Genomic DNA, 21,682 nt, shown 5'->3' on the forward strand with positions numbered 1-21,682 from the left:
CCTTCAGTACATTCTGTATTAGATTACAAAATTTTTTTTATTAGTTTGCATATGCACGTATCAAAACCGTTCACAACATGGGTGTTGTGTTCTGCATGAGCAAATAAGTAATTTGATATCACGTTGATGTTATAACGTACCAGGTTGTCCATATTTTTGCTTATGCAATGCTCATAAATAAAGTTCAAATCAGGCAAGGCATAAAGATGTCCATCTCAAGTGGAATATGTTGACTATTTTGGCTTTGGCGTCTGACAAACTGTGTTGGCTGGTTCCAGGCAGACTGCGTAGACCTCCTGCGGCGTTTGATGATACAATCATTATCGAGATAAACTCCTCACCAGATAATGTTTCTTATGGGAACTTGCCCCACACCCGATAGATATCGGATGCTCTGAACTAATCCCAACAATTTAGACGTGCCTCACCTCTGCTGGGCTGCGGTGATGATTCTGTGCCAGAGAGCAGCAGGTTTCACTGTACACACGTCTGATTTACATGATAAGGTCAGCCAGTGTTGCACACACATGTTACCATTTTAAGGTTAAATGAATTCCTTGAACAGACAAAAATAGTTTATTCCAAGAGCAGTTACATTAGTCACATTTTCCTTATTATACACTTCTGAGCCAAAAGAGCCACCTTCACAACACCCCTTTGAATTATTGACCATATCTTTATGAATGGTTGTGTTCCCTGGCATTCACCGGTGCCCTCTGGAACATCCCTAACCATGTGATTGGCATGCCAGCCCTTGTGATTGACTGAACCAACTTACCCTTTGTTCTTCTGTCAACAGTGATGTTTTTGTGACCATTAACTGTTACTGTATCCGTTATATTGTTTAAGCTGACATAGGCTCCTCCCCCTTGCAAAGAACACAGCTCTGTGGATAGCTAGGTCGCCCTACCTCACCCTAACAAGGCGTAATTGGATTTGGAACGGATTTAGAGTTTACTTATTTTTAATGAGGCTGTATCATTGTTAGAGCAAACTTCAATAGTCTGGACGTGCTCAAACTCATACAAATACTGACTATTTAACAAAATAGCATGCATGGAAATGTATTTTGTAAGAGGATTTTGCCAATGCTGTATTGCTGGAGACGTCTCGCCTAATCCATTAAACTGTTTAAACAAATATTGAATACAGAGTTACATCATCATACAGGGATGATTATGATGTAGAAAGATTAAACTGTTGTCATATTAATTGCATGTTGATTTAGCCGTCATAGAATTATGTTTCTCTAGAGGTGAAGAGAACTGAATGAGAAACACAAGTGTTTGACAGGGGCACTTGTTTAATTTGATGACATACTGGTAATATTGGTGTTAAAAAGGATGTTTTCTTTGTGTTTAGTGACAGATTTGTGGTTCACTCAAAAAGGGGTTTGCAAAAAAGATCAGATTTTTGGTCTAAAGAATCATGCACGCTAGAAAATAGGGTGAATCGTGTTAACCTTACATGATAGTTTACCTAAAAATTTGATTATTTATTCGTCATTAAAAAACGGACTCTTTCTTCTGTGGAACAAAAATTAAGATATTTTGAGAAAGAAGTGTCAGACAGTGACATAATAATTCTCAATTTACTTGTGTCGGATTTGAAAATATCTAAACAATAACAAGGGTTAAAAAGTGCTTATCAACTTTGACAACACAGGGTTTAATCACTTTTTTTTCCATTTCCTGAGTACCAGCGGATTTGGACATTCGTAAGGATAGTGGCGATATTTTTCCTTTCATACATGGGGCGTTACATATTCCCCATTTATTATAGATATCAAGACTGTCTGTGCTCCGAACAGTGTTTCTGAAGGGTAGAAGAATGCAAGTGCTATAGCATCAGGTGATCAAACCAAACCTGGCAGCTGGCAGATGATGGGTGGCCTGACTACACCTGCTTCCATCACTCATTGCTCTATCGTCAGGTTCCTTCCCCGCCTGGGTCAAACATGTCATCAGCGGCCGCCGGGCACACAAGCAGAAGATCTACAGCACCCGAACAGCATTGTCCCAGCCAGCTGTGTATCTGCTGTACATAGGATTGGATTTTAATTTTAGTTCTTTGGATTCAACCAAGTAGACTGAGGTTGAAATGGGCCCTAGGGCAGAATCAGAGAGAAGAGAGGGGGAAAACAGCAGAGATAAGGTAAGATGTTGAAAAGGGCGATCAAAGACTGTTGAAGACTCAAAAAATCTGTCTCACAAATGTAATGCAGTGGTGTCAAAATGAGGTTGCAATTCATCCTTTAACTTGTGATGTAATTCGAAGAAAACTGTGCTTGAGACCGAAGACAACAAATGTTTTTTAAGAATATTATTATGAGGGGTAGTGCAGTGCAGTGGTGTGTATGAGGCCATGGGCTGTACACTCGGTTTAACTTGCAGTATGAAATAAAGTAATTGTCTACACAGTGGCTCCGAAATATATGGACAGATAGATTAAAGTTCTGTATAGCAAATTTTTTCAAATAGTGTGTATAAAATGCCTCTACTATCCAAGACATCTAACTGAAATAGGTTTCCTAAGGTGACACCGCGGTGTTCTGTAAACAGCACAAAAGACTCAGCAGAATACTAGCCAAACAGAAATGTTATCCGTCTGTTGGTCATTTTGGGCGTTCGGGTTTGCTCACATAGCTTGTTGACAGACACATCTTTGGATGGTAGCGTTTTGAAGATAGGATGTGTGGTTGAGGTTCGATAAATGGCAGAAGTTTAATCCCCCTTCATACTTGTATAATGAATCAATGGCATCAAGTGGTATTGTGTACATTGTCGAGCTAAACATTTAACAAAATCAATTTGATAGGATTCAAATGGGTTTGTAATTTAGTTTTAGACTATAAATGTTTTAATCTAAAGGGGATATTCTATTTTGCAAAACAAGGTAGTCACCTGCTTAATGCTTTTAGAGCTTGAGGTTTCTACCTTCACCCAAGCAACCAGAAAAACATTGAGGCAACTAGTCTCTTGAGTTTAATTCTCTGGTGTTCATAACCAAATAATACCTTTAACATCTTTACCTGCTGTAGATGCATACAAGACTGCTACTAGCTTTTGTATTTTTAAGTCTTTTTTGTTGTACAATATTTCACTTAATACTGCTGTTAATCACTGTGGCCTCAAATGAGATGAACAAGTAAGGTGTTGTATTAGTGGTATTTAGTGTATTTGTTAACTTCAAGTTTAATGCTGCTACACTGTGAAATAAATCCTGTAAAAACTTAGATATTCTGGCAGCTGGTGCACCAGAAATATTCAGTAAAATAAAAAGGTTTCCCTGTACAATTACATGGTTTTCCCATTTCCTTGTAAATTTGAAGTATTTTTCTGTAATTGGACGGTTTTTTACAGTATTTCAAAAATAGACTGTAAACATATTTCTAGGCGCCAGAAATAGTGAAAAAATGACAGGTTTTTCCTTTTTTTTCTTGTACATTTTTGAAAAATCTTATAAATAAAGTAACAGTAAAATTTGGTAAAATTACGTTTTCTTTTCATAGTTAAAAAGGTTGTATAACCTGACGTAAAATGCGCAGCGCAGTTTTTTGGCTTTTCGCGTCTCAAATTCCATTAACACTTTTTAAAAGTGTGGGGTTACTTTGGCCCAATTTTTGGCCCAGACTGTCTGTAGGGCATCTGTGCTCAAAGACTCAGCACATTCAAAGTCTAGGTCAAAGCTAAAACGAAAGCAAAGCTTCGCAGATTAATTAGGCATCAGCTGTACTTGCCATCAAAACATGAATAGATGTTGAATGTTTCATTGTAGACCTGTTCCATCCCCTGTGTGTGTGAGTGTGGGATTAGCCCATGTGAGGTCTGGCCCAGACGGCTGACCTTGATAGATAATGTTTCTCAGGTTTCTTGTGCTGGTGTGAATGAGAGGGCATTTTCTCTTTGCCCACTCAGTGAACTATTAAAATGAAGATCTGGAAATCACCAGCATCAGTTAACGGCACAATTTTTGTTTGTCATATTATTTGTAGGGTTGGGAATTATAGTTGGATTGTTCAATTGCTGCATAAACAAAACTTCATATAAGTTGCCAATAAATAGCTTTCGAAATAGAGCACTGCATGGAACTGAAGATTTCACAACTATTGTATACACAATATTTAGGACTGTATTTGTAGTTTTTAATACTGCATTTGTAGTTTTACTAGTACGCACACATATTGTGATGTGCCACAAAAAACACAAATACCTGGTAAGATCTGATCTTCACTTTATCTGTTGGCTTTATAAACCTAAGTGTTTAATCCATACAGATTCTACGCCTGCTATTGGATGACCATGTCCTTAGCTAAGCGATTTATATTGCTTTCTTAAACTCTCCAGATGCTAAATTTGCCATCTAGATCATTACCAATCAATATCATAAAAAATGTGACTGTTAACACCATGAACTACATACACAACTGTGTTAACATTATTTAACATTAACAAAGATGAATAAATGCAGATAAACTACATTGCTCGTGACGTAGTTAGTTAGAGTTTTTTTATTGCCACAATATTAAATCCCTGAAAGTATTTCAAACATTTTTTAGCTTTGTTGACAGCTTTGTCCAAATACAGTTGTCAAGTGTATGATTGTATGTTGGTAATAAAGCTCCTTCTGATTCTGATTCTGAACCCTCGGATGTCTAGATAAGCTGTTTTTCAGTAAATGTAAAAACCTTTTAATACATTTTATTGGTTAGATATTTGCAAAACTTATGACAAACATGAAGGGTGACTTATAATGATGATTTATATCTATAAATTTACAAAATATAGAGATACAAGGTTTCAGAAGGACAGCAGAGATGGATGTGCAATATGGATGAAACCATCTGATAGTACGTGTAGCACAACAACATTTAAATAAATATCCTAATTTAACTAAGTCCTGGCTTAAGCTGATCCCTGTCCGGGAAACCACCCCATAAAGTGGGTAAACACATTCCCGTTTTCAACCGAAGGCAGACGCACTGATCCAATGTGTCCTCTCACTAGTGGCGCTGAGAGATTTGGGTATACAAATTAGACCCCACAGCCTCCAAGGATGCAACGTTTGGAAATATTATCCACTATGGAGGCAAATGTCTGAGATGTCACTGTGAAGAACGAGTCTTGTCTTCACACTCTCCATAGCTGTCTAAATGTAAGCATGCAGGGGGATGAGATCTCTCCTTTGCGCTTCAATGTTGTTTGTCAGCGTCCTGGGGGAACGCGAGCATTGGAGGAGAGGAAATATATCCAGCTCTGTCTCCAGGAGACTGCTCCAGGGAGGGAGGAGTAAGCAGAAGCCCCAAATGAAACTGGTTTGGCTGCCTTTGACTGGAGCTCCGCTGTCAGGGATCACCTCCGATCTCCCATGATGCTTCCCATGGAGGAAGAGGAAGATGATGCTGAGAGCCCCTACAGCTCGGCCTCCGGCTCAGGGTGGCTCCCTTGGGGGGACTTTCTCCGCACGTCACCTAGTGTGCATATTATGACCCACCCATTAAAGAGAGACTGCAACAAACATCTGCTCAAGCATTGGTGTGGGGATGGCACAGGAGATGGTCTCTAAAATTCTGAGAGTTTATGATAATCAATTGCACAGCTGAATGCAAGAGAGTCGTTTCAATCTGACATCTATCAGAGTTTCTTTATCTGAAGGTGGATATGATGTGATTGATCTGAAGTCTAGTTATTGCAGTATGGGGAGACACCACCATGGGTGGAGAAGGGACCAAACCATCCTGCTGTGGCTTTGAGATCCTCCAGAACTGCTGGGGCACCAGACAGAATCAGAGGAAAAGGAGAGTTCAACCTGAGGTAAAGGCTTGTGAAGTTCTGCTATCAAAAGTGCCGTCTCCTAAATCCTATATTTCTTGTATTAGTGCTAATGAATGGTTATTAAATTTATTTTTGATTTAAAGAAACCCTTCTCTCTAGTTAATCTGTTGTAGTATGAATGTCGTATGTATGTAATGTTTGTTTTTATTTATAAGAGCATATTTACTGTTGGCTAATGAAATGGATCACACATAAAAAAGTATTTTGATTAATTATGTTCTTTATGAGGAATTTACAAAATGTCATAATGCAATTTTGAATATAGTGGCATACATAAATAAGTAAATGTTTTGTACACACATGTGTTTTGAATGTATGTTGTTTTCATTTTTGGGTGAACTGTTCCTTTAAGACATTTTAAATCAGTGCCGATCAAAGCAATCCTTCGCCCCAAAAATTCTCTTCACTATTTCTGTGCCAGCCGAGAACGTCATATTCTTCCAAATCTTTGTGCTGATACTTGAAATCAAATACCAAATTTGATTTTCAACGAAGCGGATGATTGAAATAACAACGTATGAATCATTGCCAGGGATGAATAGGTAAATTACATTTACAAATAGTGTTTACATCACACTTTTCCAAGACCGCTTTCATTCAGGCTGTTGTTTTCAAAATGCAAAGTCTGGAATGGGATGGACATGAGAAGCTGGCTGGCTCACTGGGATTGGGCTGGCAAAGGCGTCACCAGTGAGCCCTCTCTGAGCTTCATTGTGCTGAAGGAGCACTCCATCAAGAACAGTTCATCCCTAGGGCTCACCATGATTACTGGAGCACCTCAGTGTTATGTAACAAAAACACTAATCATAATCAGCCTCCCACCACCGTAGAGCGAATGTTTTTGTTTTTCAACACCTTCTCTCTATCTTTGCTTCAGTAAGCTTGTCTGGTTTCCTCTCAAGAGAGTAATTAGTTACTGTGGAAGAGCTTTTCTGAGACTGTGTTATGTTGCGCGTGCATGGTTACAGTTGAAGATTTAAAGGGATAGTTCAACTTGTCATTTCTAAGTTGTATGGCTTTCTTTTTTCTACAGAACACAAAAGAAGATATTTTGAAGAATGTTGGCAACAGCTGTTGTTTGGTTCCCAACCTTCTTTTAAATCTCTTCTTTTGTGTTCTGTAGAAGAAAGTAAGTCATGCAGGTTTGAAATGACAAGAGGGTGAGTAAATCACAACTGATTTTCTTTGGGTGAACTGTCCCTTTAAGGCCCTGGTTACAGCATACAAAATGGCATAATACACAAACCTTGGAAATGTTTTCCTTTTAAATGCTTAATTTGGAATTTAAATCAAAAGGGACAGTTCACTTAAAAATAAAACTTAAATATTTGAAGAGACACAATTTTCTTTTTATGAACTATTTCTTTAGACATTTATTCAGTGAATGGACTGTACGACAGTAGCTCTGCATTATTTTGCTTGGAAACAATGCATGCTAAAGCGGTATGTTAATAAAACCGACCTTGACAATGAATCCATGTTCATTTTTAATTTAATTTAATTTATTTATTTAACATTATGATATTATTTTACATTATTTAAAAAAAGATTTTATTTTAAATATATATTTTTTATAAATTTAATTTATAATCATTTTCTATTTAGCTATGCATGCGTGTATATTTTTCCCCATCATTTATTTGCCCTCTGATCACATCACTACGATCAGTGTCTGTATAAATTAGTATAAACAGAGTGTGACATTGGAGGAAGGTGGATCGATGTTTGGCCTACATGGTGTGTCACGTTGTATCAAATACAGTGTAAAGCTTCCACCTCTGTTACTGTCTATAGGGAATAGGTGTTAACTGTTAAACAAATTTAAGTGTTAACTTGCTGCTGGTGTATATTTGCCACAGGGGCATTAAATAATCATTTTATATAATATTTTTTTATCCACAAATGGAAAAGTGTATTTTAGTTAGACTGTTTTGTTAAACTATTGGCAATTGTTGATTATATTATATGTAAAATTATATGTATTGTCGATTATATTGTTACTAGTTTCAACAAGAGCTAGACCACTACCTGTTAAGAGAAGAGAGGGTTAGTGTACTTTCTTTTTTTTCATTTGTCTGTCAAGTATTCACAGAAGAGGTGGGTTTTAGATTGTGAGGGTTGTGAGAGGTTGACCGGACCATGTTAGAAATGTTATGCACTGAAATAAATGAATGAAATATCCGCTTGGACCAAGATGAGAATAAGAAAATACTTTCCTTTTGGGCTAAAGACATTTCTTTAGAAAGTCTGTTACTGACTACTGGCTTGAAATAAAAGTCCACCTATTATATATAAGACAGACTGAGCACTCAAACCAAGTCCAAATGGACCTTTTTGGTAAAATCAGTTTCTCTAATCATTTTGATCATCCAAAGCAAATCAAAGCACCCTTATTCACACAGTATATATAGTAGGGGGCGTTTTCACTTTCCCACTGAACGTTTGAAATACATATAGGCTACTTTAAGAATGATGTACTGATTTTTTTATTAGCGTCCCATCGTCCGTTGACAGATGGAAACCTAAAGAGTGCACAGTAAACGGATAGTGGGGAAGGCGGTGCCGCTGCATATTAAAGCCCAGTCGATCTATGAAAAACTTATGAATGTGAGTCGCTTGTGTTATTAGAGTCTTCGCATTGTGACATTACTGTCCTGGAATACCACTTCAGGAGCTTCACGGCTTGCCAAGCAAACGCAATGTGCCAGGGTAGCAAGTAGTAGGTAAAACCGCGTAAACAAATCTTTATCGAGTCCGATTGGAAAACTTGAACAGGTGGCATATCTCGGGACGTCAGGGCGAGCAGACGGACAGCTTCCGCTAATCTCCTGCTGACGAAAGCGCTTCAGCATCTCCTCCTCATCGATTCGCGAAGTTCAACCCTCATAGCGCGAGCCGCGTGTTTTCTGTCTTAAGGGATTTCTGGGAACGTTTCCTATTGGATTTATTGGAGAGGCCGTTTGTGAGGTTTTTCTTATGCCTTATGACTTGGATGTGTTGAATATCCGCGTGTCAAAAAGCGACATGTTTCCTGAAATCAATAACAAGGTATGTGTGAAGAGCCTTAAAGATATTTTTACAAGTCGTTTTAATTTGATCTCTTAAGTTATTTAATGCGGTAATGTGCAATATCTTACAACTCCTGAAATCTAGAATCTAACCCCTAAAAATGACTTAAAGTGATTTAGTCCGAGGTCATTGATATGAAATCATTATAAAAACATCGATATGAACTTTGTGCATTGCATTTTTAGGTTACAAAATAACGCACAACTTGAATACTACAACACTTGAGTTACCGAGGTGAATTCTTTAAAATTGTTCAACATTTACATTTAGGAGACGCTTTTATCCAAAGCGACTAGCATTATCCTTTACATTTTACATAGGTATCGGCAATCCCCTGGGTTGGAACCCACAACCTTGCGTTGTTAACGCAATGCTCTTACCGCTGAGCTACAGGAAAGCTTAAATTTATAATTTTCCTAAATTCAACATACAGATTTTGTTACTATAATAGAATTACAACATAGTCTAGATTTATCCTAAACATCGTTTTGGCTGTAACATTGCATGATAGTATCATGTATTAGTGACATCTCAGTGTGCTCCCTGTTCTTCATTTTGTGGTGTTCATGATATTAATAGTATTACAATCTGTCCTTACATCATAAGTTCATCTCGGTCAATCAGTAAGATTTATCCCACTGAAATGAAATTGCATATGTTTTGACAAAGATTAATGTTAAATAGACCCGTTGACCCTCTGTGACATGGACCCACTGTATATTTGGTCTGAACCTGTGGTGGCAGGTTGCTTAAAACACCTCAAGCCAGTGTCTAAGTATGAAACGCATGGTGGTCAGCAACTACTATGCATACAACTTATGTTCTTATCAGGGTTTGGTTTGGGGTCTTCTTGTGATCAAAGTCGTTCTGGATTAAACATTCTACTTTTGTTTGACTTATATGTAATACCAACGTGAAAAAGCCATTGGTATGGGATAAATCAGTATATTATAAATTTGGACAGAACATAATAGTTCTCTAAAAAGTAATCATAATGTAAAACTAATCAATTTAAATTAAAATGGACATTTTTTATTAAATTCAATAATGCAGGTTCAACCCAGTGTTCTTACTTTAAAAATTACATCCAGAGACATCCAACCTTCAGTCAGACTAAGGAAAGATTTGGCGGGTTGATTAGCTAGGAAGAAAATAAGTCACATCCTTGCATTGCACGCTGACCCACATTGTAACACAAAACCTTGGTCGTGCACATAGAAACTCAAAGGTGTTAATATTTGAATGAGGCTTTTAAATCCTGGGGATCTCGTTGCACGGCACCGCCCACAGCCTAAGTGCAACACGTTTTTACTGCTTGTTTTCTAAATGCATCCATTTGTTGCTGCCACATTTGTGTCCGTGTACTCTTGAATCCCTTAATAAGCCCAGATTGCACACTCAGCATGCGAATGAATGCAGCTAAGACTCAACACATCTGCCTAGCTAAACCCACCAATGCGGCGACATGCAGCGCGGGTAAAACCCATCATATGTTTTAGATTGTGTTAATAATCCCCAGGAGATGAATGATCCCGAAAAGTGTTTACTGTGTGTTTGACATTATACAATTGTCTCCATTCTAACAACTTGGCCAATCTGCTCGACTTCTGCTGTTGGTGCCCGTCCACCCTCTTTATACCCTGCCCCATTCAAGTTAAGTGATCGCCCATCTGGGCTGGAGCTTTTTGTGTGTCCTTATGCTGTCTGTCACCACTTTTGCGCCCCAGTGAGATGGATGTGGTCCTTCATTCCAAATGTGTCTGCGATTATGACTGATTGTAGTCATTGCAGACCCTCCGATACCCTTGAGCGCTCAGCTCCGGTAGTCAATAGGAACATTAATCAGGAGATGATTGGCGTGACTTGTAGTCAAGTATGGTAGTATTGTAGTCAAAAAACTGTTTTCTGTGAATATAAGTTATTAAGAACTGCGACCTTGGTGCATGAGTCACCGGATATGTTGAATAACACAAAGCGTGTTTCTAAGGAGATACCATTCCCTAAGTTACATACGGTATAGACTGCATCCCACTCGTGGAGTTGCCTTCAGAAGATGACTGATGATGTGGGTTGTGTGAGAGTGTTGCCCACTCGCTACGCTCATGACGTCTTTCCTTCCCTTTTCTTTCACAGTCAGCCAGACCCGAGGCTTTTCCTCACCCTCACAGGTCTCAGGCAGAGAACACAAAAAAAGCGCCCAACCGTTCTGACTCACAGGTGAGCTGTTGTTCAGAGAGTCTGGAATTTAAGCAGTTTATATTCTGATTTGAGAAGAAAATGTGTACCTTCATTATGATTTGTGAAGCATTTTGAATTCATACTGTATAGTAAGAGGTGGGTGTTGTTGGGATTGCAGCATTTGGCTTATTTTTTCCTCCAAAGTTTTACATATATATGAGTTAAATGGCTTTTGCAATAAGAAAAAAATATAGGGTGGGTCTTAGTTTAGTCTTTCAGGAATTTATTGGATCGTTGGAAATTGGAAATCTAGCCATTGGACCCTCAGCATACGGTCACAACTTGTACTTAATACATCATGCAAAGAATAGATGGGTTCATGAATTAAAACATCCGAAGACATCCGTCTTCGTATGGTTGTCATGGCAGGATATATTTAAAGACATGTACCTTCTCAGAAAGCATAAAGCAGAGCTTTCTAATTTAAGAACCACTCATAATTAAAACTAAATCAGTCAACCTCACTAACCAACTAGTTGACTTCCATCATGACCCATCCCTAAAACAGACCGGCTTACTCTATTGTTGCATATTCCTAAAAAGCAGTTTATAGTTTTGAATCAATGAGTTGTTAAAAGACGATCCGATTCAGTTAAATGTATAGTCTTTCCAAGATTCAATAGCTTTGGGTCAGTATCCAAACGTAATTCAGTTAAATATTATATAAATAGTTTTTATGTATAAATAGATATTTTCTTTCATCACTGATCTATAAATGATAATGGGTCTTCTGTGCCTTTAAAAAAAGAGTTTATGTGAAAACTTTAATGCTAACAGTGAGACACTGTAACAATTATTGTTGTCATTACATAAAAAGTGCACCATAATACACTTAAAGTGTTTCAGTACTTCTTGAGATAAACTCAACCCTTCCGTGTACTCAACTGTGCTTTTTTCAGACACTATGAATAAAACTATATTTTTTGTATATTCTTTTTAAGTAGAAAAAAAGTATTTAATCTCAAAGACGCCATTTAGCACAGCGTGCCCTTGACCTGGTCTTAACGCAACACCTGAAATGTTTCAGGTGCATCTTGTTTACAGGGAGCTTGTACTGTATTCATGTATGCCTCCGCAGGTGCCCGAACTCTATATTTAGCTTCTGTTTCTATGCGTCATGATCGTGTTGGCAGATGCTGCAGTAGCCCCGGTATATGAGATTGGATATCGCGTCTATCTATAGACCCACTTGCTCTTTATTTTCATCCCAGAAGTTTGTCGAGTACTGGCTTTGAACCATAAGATGGGGAAACCGGCGAGCTACAAATGAGCACTCTTGTGCAGTGCCCTACATTTGCGTCAGAGTGAGGGAATGTTTCTTTTATCGACTAAATAAAAGATCAGCATTACAAATGGGGCAGATGTGGGAGGAAAACTGCATAAAGTGTGTCATTAAGAATATGCATCGTAACATCTTTCCAACTGTAATATTGTTGTCTTGGCTCATTCACACATCATCTTCGTGTTTATTGTTTGATGCACTTTTGTATGTTTTGTGTATTTGTCACGTTTTCGTACATATACTGTATAAAACACGTATTTAAAATTAGTTTCTTTAATATATTATTTTAATATATAGGTTTGTTTCTCTATTACTTTATGTATAATGCAATCTCATGAAGTAGGAACATTAATCTTGCTTGTTCAAATGGCAAGCTTTGAGCAGTAGCAACTCCTGGGCATATTTACTGTATTCTTTTTTAAGACCCACATTCAGATAGCGTGTGGACTGTTTTGACGGAGGTAGATAATGAAAGACTACCAGATCTCTGCTTTTGTCCCACCTAGGCGTTGAAATTCCACACTCTTTCCAGGGGGTCCGGTTCACTGAGGACATTGGCCACTCAGCCGGTGTGCTCACGTATCTTCCTGTTCTCCCGTCAGCCCTTGTTACTGATTTGTAGAGTTTTTCATGTTGCACAGTACCCATAGCGTTGTGTCTTTTGTTTTGTAGAAGTGTGGGACAGGGGTTGGCACGTTGCCCCAGCTGGAGGCTCCGGTCAAGCAAGTTTTGTTGACCAATGGCAAGCTTCTGCATTCAAATGGAACCTTACCCAGTATCGTCAAACAGCTGGTGCAAAGCACCCAAGGGAATCAGGTGGGTTAATGTTCAAGTTTGTAACAGTCATGTTAACAGATTTAAGCCATAGATATGTAAGGATGGGGCATCTCTGCTTCTGCAATACGAGCATGCGCTTCTCATAAGTCCAGTGAGGCATCTGTGTACCTATAGTCGATGTTCTGAGCTCACGTGATTGAACGAGAGGGGAACTCATTTGCATATTCATGAATCTGCATATACTAAATTAACAAAGGGTGTAGAGTCACATTTTTGTTATTTTAAGGCATAAAGAAATTATCATCACAGGAAAAACTATTACATATTCTATTTTGATGCTTAAAGATAAGTTTTAAGTGATAAAACTATCGAATGCAGGGGGACTTTAAAAATGGTCCTTTTGTGTTCCATGAAAAAAACAATGAATTATAACTTTCTTCACATTGACTTTCTCCACATTGTTTGTACCATAGGAGGAAAGACCCAGACCACAGTTTCCCAATCGATTTGGTTCGTCTGTGGAAAACCTCTCCGAATCCTTAACCAGGAGTATCATCAATAAGTTTGAGAAGATCAGGACGTATGAGGGACAGAGGCTTCCTATGTCTCCAAAAAGTATGCCATGCTCAGGCGTATAATGGATTTATTACGTTTCATAAATTCATAAGTGAAACATTTGAGGTTGATGAACATTGTTCTACTCATCCAACTAAACATTAAATTTTCATTTTACAGTCATAATCTGTTAAACTGTTTAACTTCAAGGTGTCTGTTGTCCTTTATCTTTATAACAGCTGCACTGAAACACTTCCAGAACCAGCTGACAGAATATGAGAGGGAGGAGATCATGGACTACTCTGAGATCTGGTATCTGGGCTTGGACACAAAAAAGATTGAAGGCTCCCAGGGATCCCCACTGAATTCAGGCTATGATGATGAGCATGGCAGCTACATGAAGGTTTGATCCATCATGACATCTCATATATCATGTTGGGGTTGTTTTAATGTCGCTTGGTTATGTTATTGCTGTGGTTCTTAAACCTTTTTGTTAGAAGACCCACTTTGTGTAAAGTGCATCGTTTTGCGCCCCCCCCAATAAAGACTTATAATATTAAACTTTTAGTTTTTATTATACCAAACATATTTATTTATACAATATTGGAACATCAGATCTTTTGGTTGGTGGACTTATTTTTCTGATGTTTGATTGCATAAAATGTATTTCTATTATTCATAAAATACCACAAAATCTGTGGCTCCCCTGGATCCATCTTGGAAGTATCCCTTTTAACTTTCCAGATTCTGCAAAGGTGTACCGAAACCACTGTTAATCATGATATTAGTAATATTTTAACTATTGTTTTAAATTCTGTAATATTGGCTCTACTACATAGACACTTTCTGAGTAAATATACTGTAGTCTCACCAATTCCTGAGGAACGGCATACTGAATGACATACTAACCTCATTTTTACCTCTGCGATAAATGATAAAATTGCATTTCGAGATTCCCCTGTCTGGTGACAGACACTCTTGTGCTCTCTCCCACCACATCTTCATGAATGTCCCCGTTCAGAATCAGAACATTCCTCATGATTACCGGGCATTTTCTGCATATTTTGGACTCAGTGCCCTCACGCTCGATTTAAATAGTCACGTAGCCAACAAGCATGTGCCTAAAATGTATAACATAAGCATAATGCCGTGGTCACACTTGACCATTGACTTCCATTCATACGCATGCGAATGCGACAGACCGGAAACACAAGCCTGTCCAACAATATTTCGCTGGGTAGCAAAGTTCTAATTTAGTGAACTCTGACCTGCGAATTCGCGTCACGTGAGTGCGTGAGACATTAAAACATCACAGCGTGACCTCTCAGTACAGAAATGGGAAAAATGGGGGAATCGCACCCACCCATTTTTGTACCGCCATCCGAACGATCTACGCATGCTCAAGTCAGGCCGCGACCTACAATGTCATTTGTCGGTCAACAATCCAAATATGCGACCAATTCATAGTGTTCATAGTGAAAATAAATGAGGACTATTTTTGCATCTAAGTGTTACTGTTGTGATGTTTTGCTAAGTAACAGGAAGTCTGCCACTAGAAAGGGGCCGTAAATAATTATGCTGATCTGTTTGTCAGATGACTCTCTCTAAATACTCTGCGCAGGTCCTGCATGACCATATAGGCTACCGTTATGAAGTCCTGGAGGTGATTGGGAAAGGATCTTTTGGCCAAGTCTTAAAATGTGTGGATCACAAGACGAACGAGATGGTAGCCATCAAGATCATTCGAAATAAGAAGAGGTAAACGCACACAGTAATCCGTCTCTTCATTCTTCATGGAAGCAATGAGCCATTGTCGTATTTTAGTGTCAGAAGGTCATCAAAAGGTCTTTGATTCATAGCCTAACTGGCTTGTACGTAACACTGGATTTGATACACTAGATGGTGTTAAAAAGCATCTTGTGTTTCATGTCTGGGCAGAACCGATCTAATACCCTTCCACTGTCGTCGCACCTGCTCTGATTGATGCATTAACTTGAAGCCCTATCGAAATGGAAGCTCTGTGTATAATGGCTCATCCAATCAGAGTTCGCAAACAGTTTTTATATTCTGTTTGATGATGCTAGCGGCATAAATTACACAAATCAACGTAATATTCATATGAAGTATTTAATGAATTTTATAATTAACTTAATATGTTGTAAATACGTTATTTTTCTGCTGTCGTTTAGGTTCCACCATCAGGCCCTTGTTGAGTTGAAGATCCTTGATGCGGTACGGAGAAGAGACAGAGATTACTGCCACAACGTCATTCACATGAAGGAGTACTTTTACTTTAGAAACCACCTGTGCATCTCCTTCGAGCTGCTCGGGTGAGTGGAAAATACATTAGCTGGGTTTAATTTTGTCTTTTGTAACCTGTCTGGTAACCCATGTTAAATACGGGACTCCCTAGAAGCACTTAAATAGAATATCTCCACATAATAACTACACTTTATTATAGAACTCTATTTCAAGACAACACGATATGCCATTCGTTGCAGTATTTACATTAAAGAAATGACAGATGGGATTTAGTTCATTGGAAAGGTGGGCGTGGTCATTTGTGGTTGGAGGGTAGTGGCTAACAAAATAAGAGATATTTCTCCTAAAGGAAAAGTGTTTGAGGTAGAGTTAGTCATTACATTTTGCTCTTAGATTGCTAATGCACACACCTAACACTGGAAGGACAACCACCAATGAATTCTGAACAGGACTACGATGTTCACCTAAAAGGGCCAATTTGGATTTGATGTTGATATTAAGATCTGTAAACTTCAGAAGATCAGAACGCAATGGGTTTTACAGAACATTTGCTTTTCAAGTCCCAGTGAAATAAAACAAAAATTTCATGAAATATTACAGCGTTTATTGTAAATGGTTTATCAATGTGGGTCATTCTCTTTAAAAATCGTGTTCCCTCATAATTTTCAGTTAAATTCCGAAAATGAACTTCCGTCCTGTAATGACTATCCATCTTAGATGACATATGTTAGACGGCTTGGGCGGGGCATCATAAACTCCTCCCCTTCAACTGTCAGTCTGCTGCCAGTTCCATTTCAAAATGCAACGCCTGTTTTTATACATCCAATCAAATCGCAGAGAAAGACGAAAGCCACGCCCACCATTTCTCTCGTTCAAACTTCTATTTCACTCGGAAATGCGTCAATATGCGGAAGTAAAAACGATCTCAAATTCCGGTTCACGGGGACTTTAAGTATTTTGTCCTGGCGCAGTTACACCAGCAGAAAACACATTTAAGTGAAGTGAGAGTTCCTCGCCATAGACTCTGTGTAAAGTGATCAATTAAGTCACTTTGCAGGAAAAGCAGCATCATCTCTGATGGTCTGACCTTTATAAGGCATCAGATGTGTCCTTCAAGTCTTCTGTTACTGTCACACAATCCTTTACTTAATACCTTGATTAGGTCCCTATCTATTTCCCTACCCACTCATGGTGTGAAGTCTCCGATTACGTGAAGCTGTTCGCAGCTGCTGTTTTAGTCCCTATCGCCGCTGAAGATAATCGTGAGTTCCATCTCAAAGGGCTCTTTATCATACTGCTTAGCGGTTAACACTAACAGTGACATTTTATTTTTATTGACGTGCTTAAAGACAGCATTTACTAATGGGGGTCGTTGAGTGACCATGCGGTTTGTGTTCACTTTTCAGTGAGGGGTAGTGTAAAAAACAGATATGCTGCTGCCCTCTAGAGGCATTGTAGATGCATGTTTCCCTAAGTTCACCCAGAAAAGAACAACTCTCTATAAATGTCCTTACTCATGACATCCCTAATGTATATGCAATTACTTTCTTCGGTTGAAAAGTTTCTATACGTGGGTCCCAAAATGTAGAAGCTCCAAAAATCTAATCCAATCCAATCGATTTAATATGAAATAATATATAAAACATAATATATAATAATAAATAAAAGTTAAATGATTGGTGAGTGAAAACAAATATACATTTAGTAATATTTTAACCATATTTAGCAAAAAAATTACATATCTGAGAACTACTTTAAAAATGGTGACTTTCAATAATTTCAAATCTCATTCAAGTGATTTAAAATTATGAGGGAACGAAGGTATTTACTCCCTGGAATTGGTTTTAAATGTATTTTTCAGCCATTATAAAGGTTATTTGTATATTTATTTATCTCTTTACATCCAGTGTGTTGGATGCAATAAATGATGTCAGTTTTACACTCTTTTACAGAGAGCTAAACATTGAATGCTTGTTTTGTGTCCATACAGAGCGAACCTTTACGAGCTCATTAAAAAGAACAACTACCAGGGCTTCAGTCTAGGGTTGATTCGCCGTTTTGCCCACTCGCTGCTCAAGTGCCTGCAGATGCTCCACAAAGAGAAGATCATCCATTGTGACCTAAAACCGGTAAACATCATCACTTGTGTCAAAGGGTGAATCCCATTAAGACGATATTTAGCCAACACCACAGAAGTTCTCAGTTGTGTTTCATTCAACCAGATGCGTCGCATAAAATTGCTTAGGATAAATACCACCTGTGACAAATAAGACAATTGTTAAAATACATTAAGCGGATTGCAAATTTTGCATATCTGAGCTCAGTTTGTGACATTATTGATATCATCTACCTCCAATTAAACTCTAACATAGACGTTTCTGGGTCTTTTTTCTAACAAAAAATATCTCAGATGTTTATGATTTAAGCAAAAGTCTCCATTTAATCTCATTAAGGACTATGAGATATAATTGAGATATCGAAGAGATTTTTTAAGTGACCACTAACACACAACATGAAGTCTGGATTTTGTGTAATTTCAGTAATTTACATTTTTCCTGTGCAACCTACAGAAATGTCATTATCGATATATCTGTAACATACATTTTTTTAACAGGAAAACATACTCCTGGCCCAGAGGGGACAAGGAAACATTAAAGTGGTTGACTTTGGATCAAGCTGTTACGAGCATCAGAGAGGTAAGAACCATACTGTCATTTAGTCCTATTTCGTATATATTTTTGTATAATTCAACTTAAACATTACAGTGGCAAAGCTAAAACAACATCTACAGAGTTTTTATCTTCCTATCCATCAACAGTGTACACCTACATTCAGAGTCGCTTCTACCGGTCACCAGAGGTGATTTTGGGTCACCCTTACAACATGGCGATAGATATGTGGAGCCTGGGCTGTATTCTGGCTGAGCTGTACACTGGCTATCCTCTCTTCCCAGGAGAGAGTGAGGTGGAGCAGATTGCTTGTATCATGGAGGTGAGAAACTTGTTGTTAGCACCTATAAGATTCTCAAGATTTCATCTCCAGCTGTTTGAAAATTGTGATTGTGACTTGGTAGATTATGGGGCTGCCTCCGAATGACTTTGTTCAAACAGCATCAAGAAGAAGGTTATTTTTTGGTAAGATGACTCAGTGCATAAGTTGTGACCTACTGTATTTATTTGACGTATTTGATCTTCTCAACATTAAATATTTCGAATCAGATTCTAAGGGAAACCCGAGGAACATCACAAACAGTAAAGGGAAAAAACGCAGACCCAACTCCAAAGATCTCGCCAGCGTTTTGAAAACCAACGACCCTCTGTTTCTGGACTTCATACAACGTTGTCTTGTGTGCGTATTTACCAGCAATGATATAATATAAAATTGGATACCTTGGAGTTCCCCACAAATATCAATTCTTTCACCCTCATGTCATTCGAAACCTGTATTTGACTCTTTGACAGAAGAAATGTTTGGAACATTTTATGACATGAGTGTGAGTAAATTATGAAAGAAGCTTAATTTTGGGGGGAACTGTCCCTTTAAATTACATTGACGTGTATTCTCAATCTATATTTCGGATCTTGTAGGTGGGATCCCACCAAACGCATGACTCCAGATGAAGGTATGCAGCACGAGTGGATACATGAGGGCCGTCTCAACAAACTTCATCCCAAACCACGAATTCTTCGGAAAGACGTCGACAACAATTATGAGTTCACGTACCGCAAAGCATTTGTAAACAGGACGAGCAAGGGTCAGAATGTGTTTTAGTACTTTTTATCATATTTTTCACCTTGTTATTTATCGAACATTGTTGTTCTCATTCGGTTTTCAAACTTGACATATCTGAAAGATATTTAACACTTTTTCCTTTAAAAAAAATAATTGGTAATGATGGCATATATGGGTTGGTATATATTAGATTTTTTACACAACAGTATGTAGTTGACTTTAAATGGTTAAACCTTTTGATTTCATTTCATTTATATGTTTTCTTGTCTTACCATAGCTGACAAATCTGACGAAAAGCTCAAGAGGGTCAACGATAATTCAAGCAAAGGAGGCAAAACAGCATCAGAAGAACGTCTGTGTCCTATAGGAGCATCGGCCGAAGAAGATAATAGCGATGACATGAGCAAATGCGAGAGCCAGGAGAGCAAGGAGAGCAAGACAGAGTCCGGCGGAGAGCGATCCATTCAGATCATCATCAAACCTCAAACAGGGTCGAGCACTGATTCAGAAGGACAAGATCCTCAGTTTCTACCGCCTATCATATAACATGCAAAATCTAAAAATTTGTGATGTTTTTATCGTGATATAATATTGATAACGTTTTTTACTTCAGCCCCTTGGTCTGGACCTACCTGTTGTGTGGCTCAGAGTCTGAAATTGTATTGCAAAAAGGTCAAAATGTATAAAAAAATATTGTTTCTTATTCTGTAACTCTCCCACAAATAATTTTGTGGGTTTGCTATGTCTAAAATAGTATGAAGACTTATAAGTTTTGATCAATCAAAAGATAGTTTGAATTCTAGGTGAAGTGAACAATTTTAGTGGTTGTGCTATATTAGGAAATGATTGACTATTATGAGATGGTTTGCAACACTGTCATATTTTTGCAGCGCATCATGCCATGTGCATGTTTATTGTGTCTAGTATGCTTTTTTATTTAGTTTTCCTGGCATTCTGAGCTTTTAGCAATGTTTTAATGGAGTTCAGGCAAACCATAAGTACTAAAGCTGCTTTATTGTGTAATATTACTGCATGGATACAGTGTTTGAATGTTTTGTTGTCATTCGCCAGACTTGTTTTCTACGACATAGTTTCTTGTCAGTGCAATAATGACTGAGCCAAAGAGATTTCGCTTTTTATATTTTTGTGTTTGATACACGTCTAAAGGAAAAATAGTCTTTTAATAATGGATTGAAAGCACACTAGATCATCATAATGTGCACAAGAACTGCATGATTGCATTGATGATAACAAGAATGTACTGTATTGACAGCATGTTTTAGATGAAAGAAGCAGGGTCAAGAATAAGTTTCTTGTCAAATCTGTACTTAAAGTTTCAGTTTTGTAAACTATTGCTGAATCATATGTTCATACAGTTCGGATGAAATATTTATATTTTCTGTATATAGTAGTATTCTTAAGGTTAACACCATACACATCGTGTGGATGCCACCAGTCATGTAAACATTAGACAAGGTTTTACTTGTTCTTAAATTGTTTATCTGTTGTCATTGCATAAGGGATTTTTACTATCATTTGCTATCTCTATCCACTGAATGTTTCTTAATCATTTTGTTTATGGAAAATTAGAAGAAAGTCTTTGAAAAGAGTCTTAGTGCCTTTCAGTATTAGAATAATCTTAACCGATTCATGAAAAATGTCTGTATAGTAGCCTATAATGTCACACCTAACATGACAATAAAGATGTAAAACTATGCTGAATGTAAACTTTCTTTAAGGTAAAAAACTGCATGGTATTAAGTCAAGCTGAACATAAATCAAAAGGTTGATGTGTGCTGCAAATCTTTTTGACACAAATCGGATCAATTCAACTTTCAAGACATCATTTTGTAAATATTTCCAACAGTTTTTCAATAGACTTCAGTTAATTTTTTTCAATGAACATTTTGTATTTGCTGTAATAGTCTTTACA

General features: G+C 37.8%; 1 protein-coding gene across 3 annotated transcripts; it reads left to right on the forward strand.

The window, feature by feature from the left end:
* The first annotated feature begins 1,948 nt into the window (after positions 1–1,948).
* Positions 1,949–21,466, forward strand: dyrk4 (dual-specificity tyrosine-(Y)-phosphorylation regulated kinase 4). 3 transcript variants are annotated; one of them, XM_079450771.1, is made up of 14 exons: positions 1,949–2,154; positions 11,037–11,120; positions 13,096–13,239; positions 13,674–13,815; positions 13,995–14,158; positions 15,377–15,513; positions 15,945–16,085; positions 18,008–18,146; positions 18,632–18,713; positions 18,836–19,008; positions 19,091–19,151; positions 19,236–19,365; positions 19,605–19,771; positions 20,027–21,466. In XM_079450771.1, exons 1-14 carry the CDS (start codon positions 2,101–2,103, stop codon positions 20,293–20,295), a joined length of 1,887 nt encoding a protein of 628 aa, XP_079306897.1. In that variant the 5' UTR covers positions 1,949–2,100; the 3' UTR covers positions 20,296–21,466. The 3 variants fall into 3 exon arrangements, with proteins under 3 accessions (XP_079306897.1, XP_079306898.1, XP_079306899.1); XM_079450772.1 differs by lacking the exon at positions 1,949–2,154 and adding an exon at positions 8,381–8,882; XM_079450773.1 differs by lacking the exons at positions 1,949–2,154; positions 11,037–11,120 and adding an exon at positions 8,423–8,882.
* Positions 21,467–21,682: the final 216 nt, after the last annotated feature.

The sequence above is a fragment of the Barbatula barbatula genome (genome assembly GCF_947034865.1).
Source record: "Barbatula barbatula genome assembly, chromosome: 25".
Classification (NCBI taxonomy): Eukaryota; Metazoa; Chordata; class Actinopteri; order Cypriniformes; family Nemacheilidae; genus Barbatula; species Barbatula barbatula.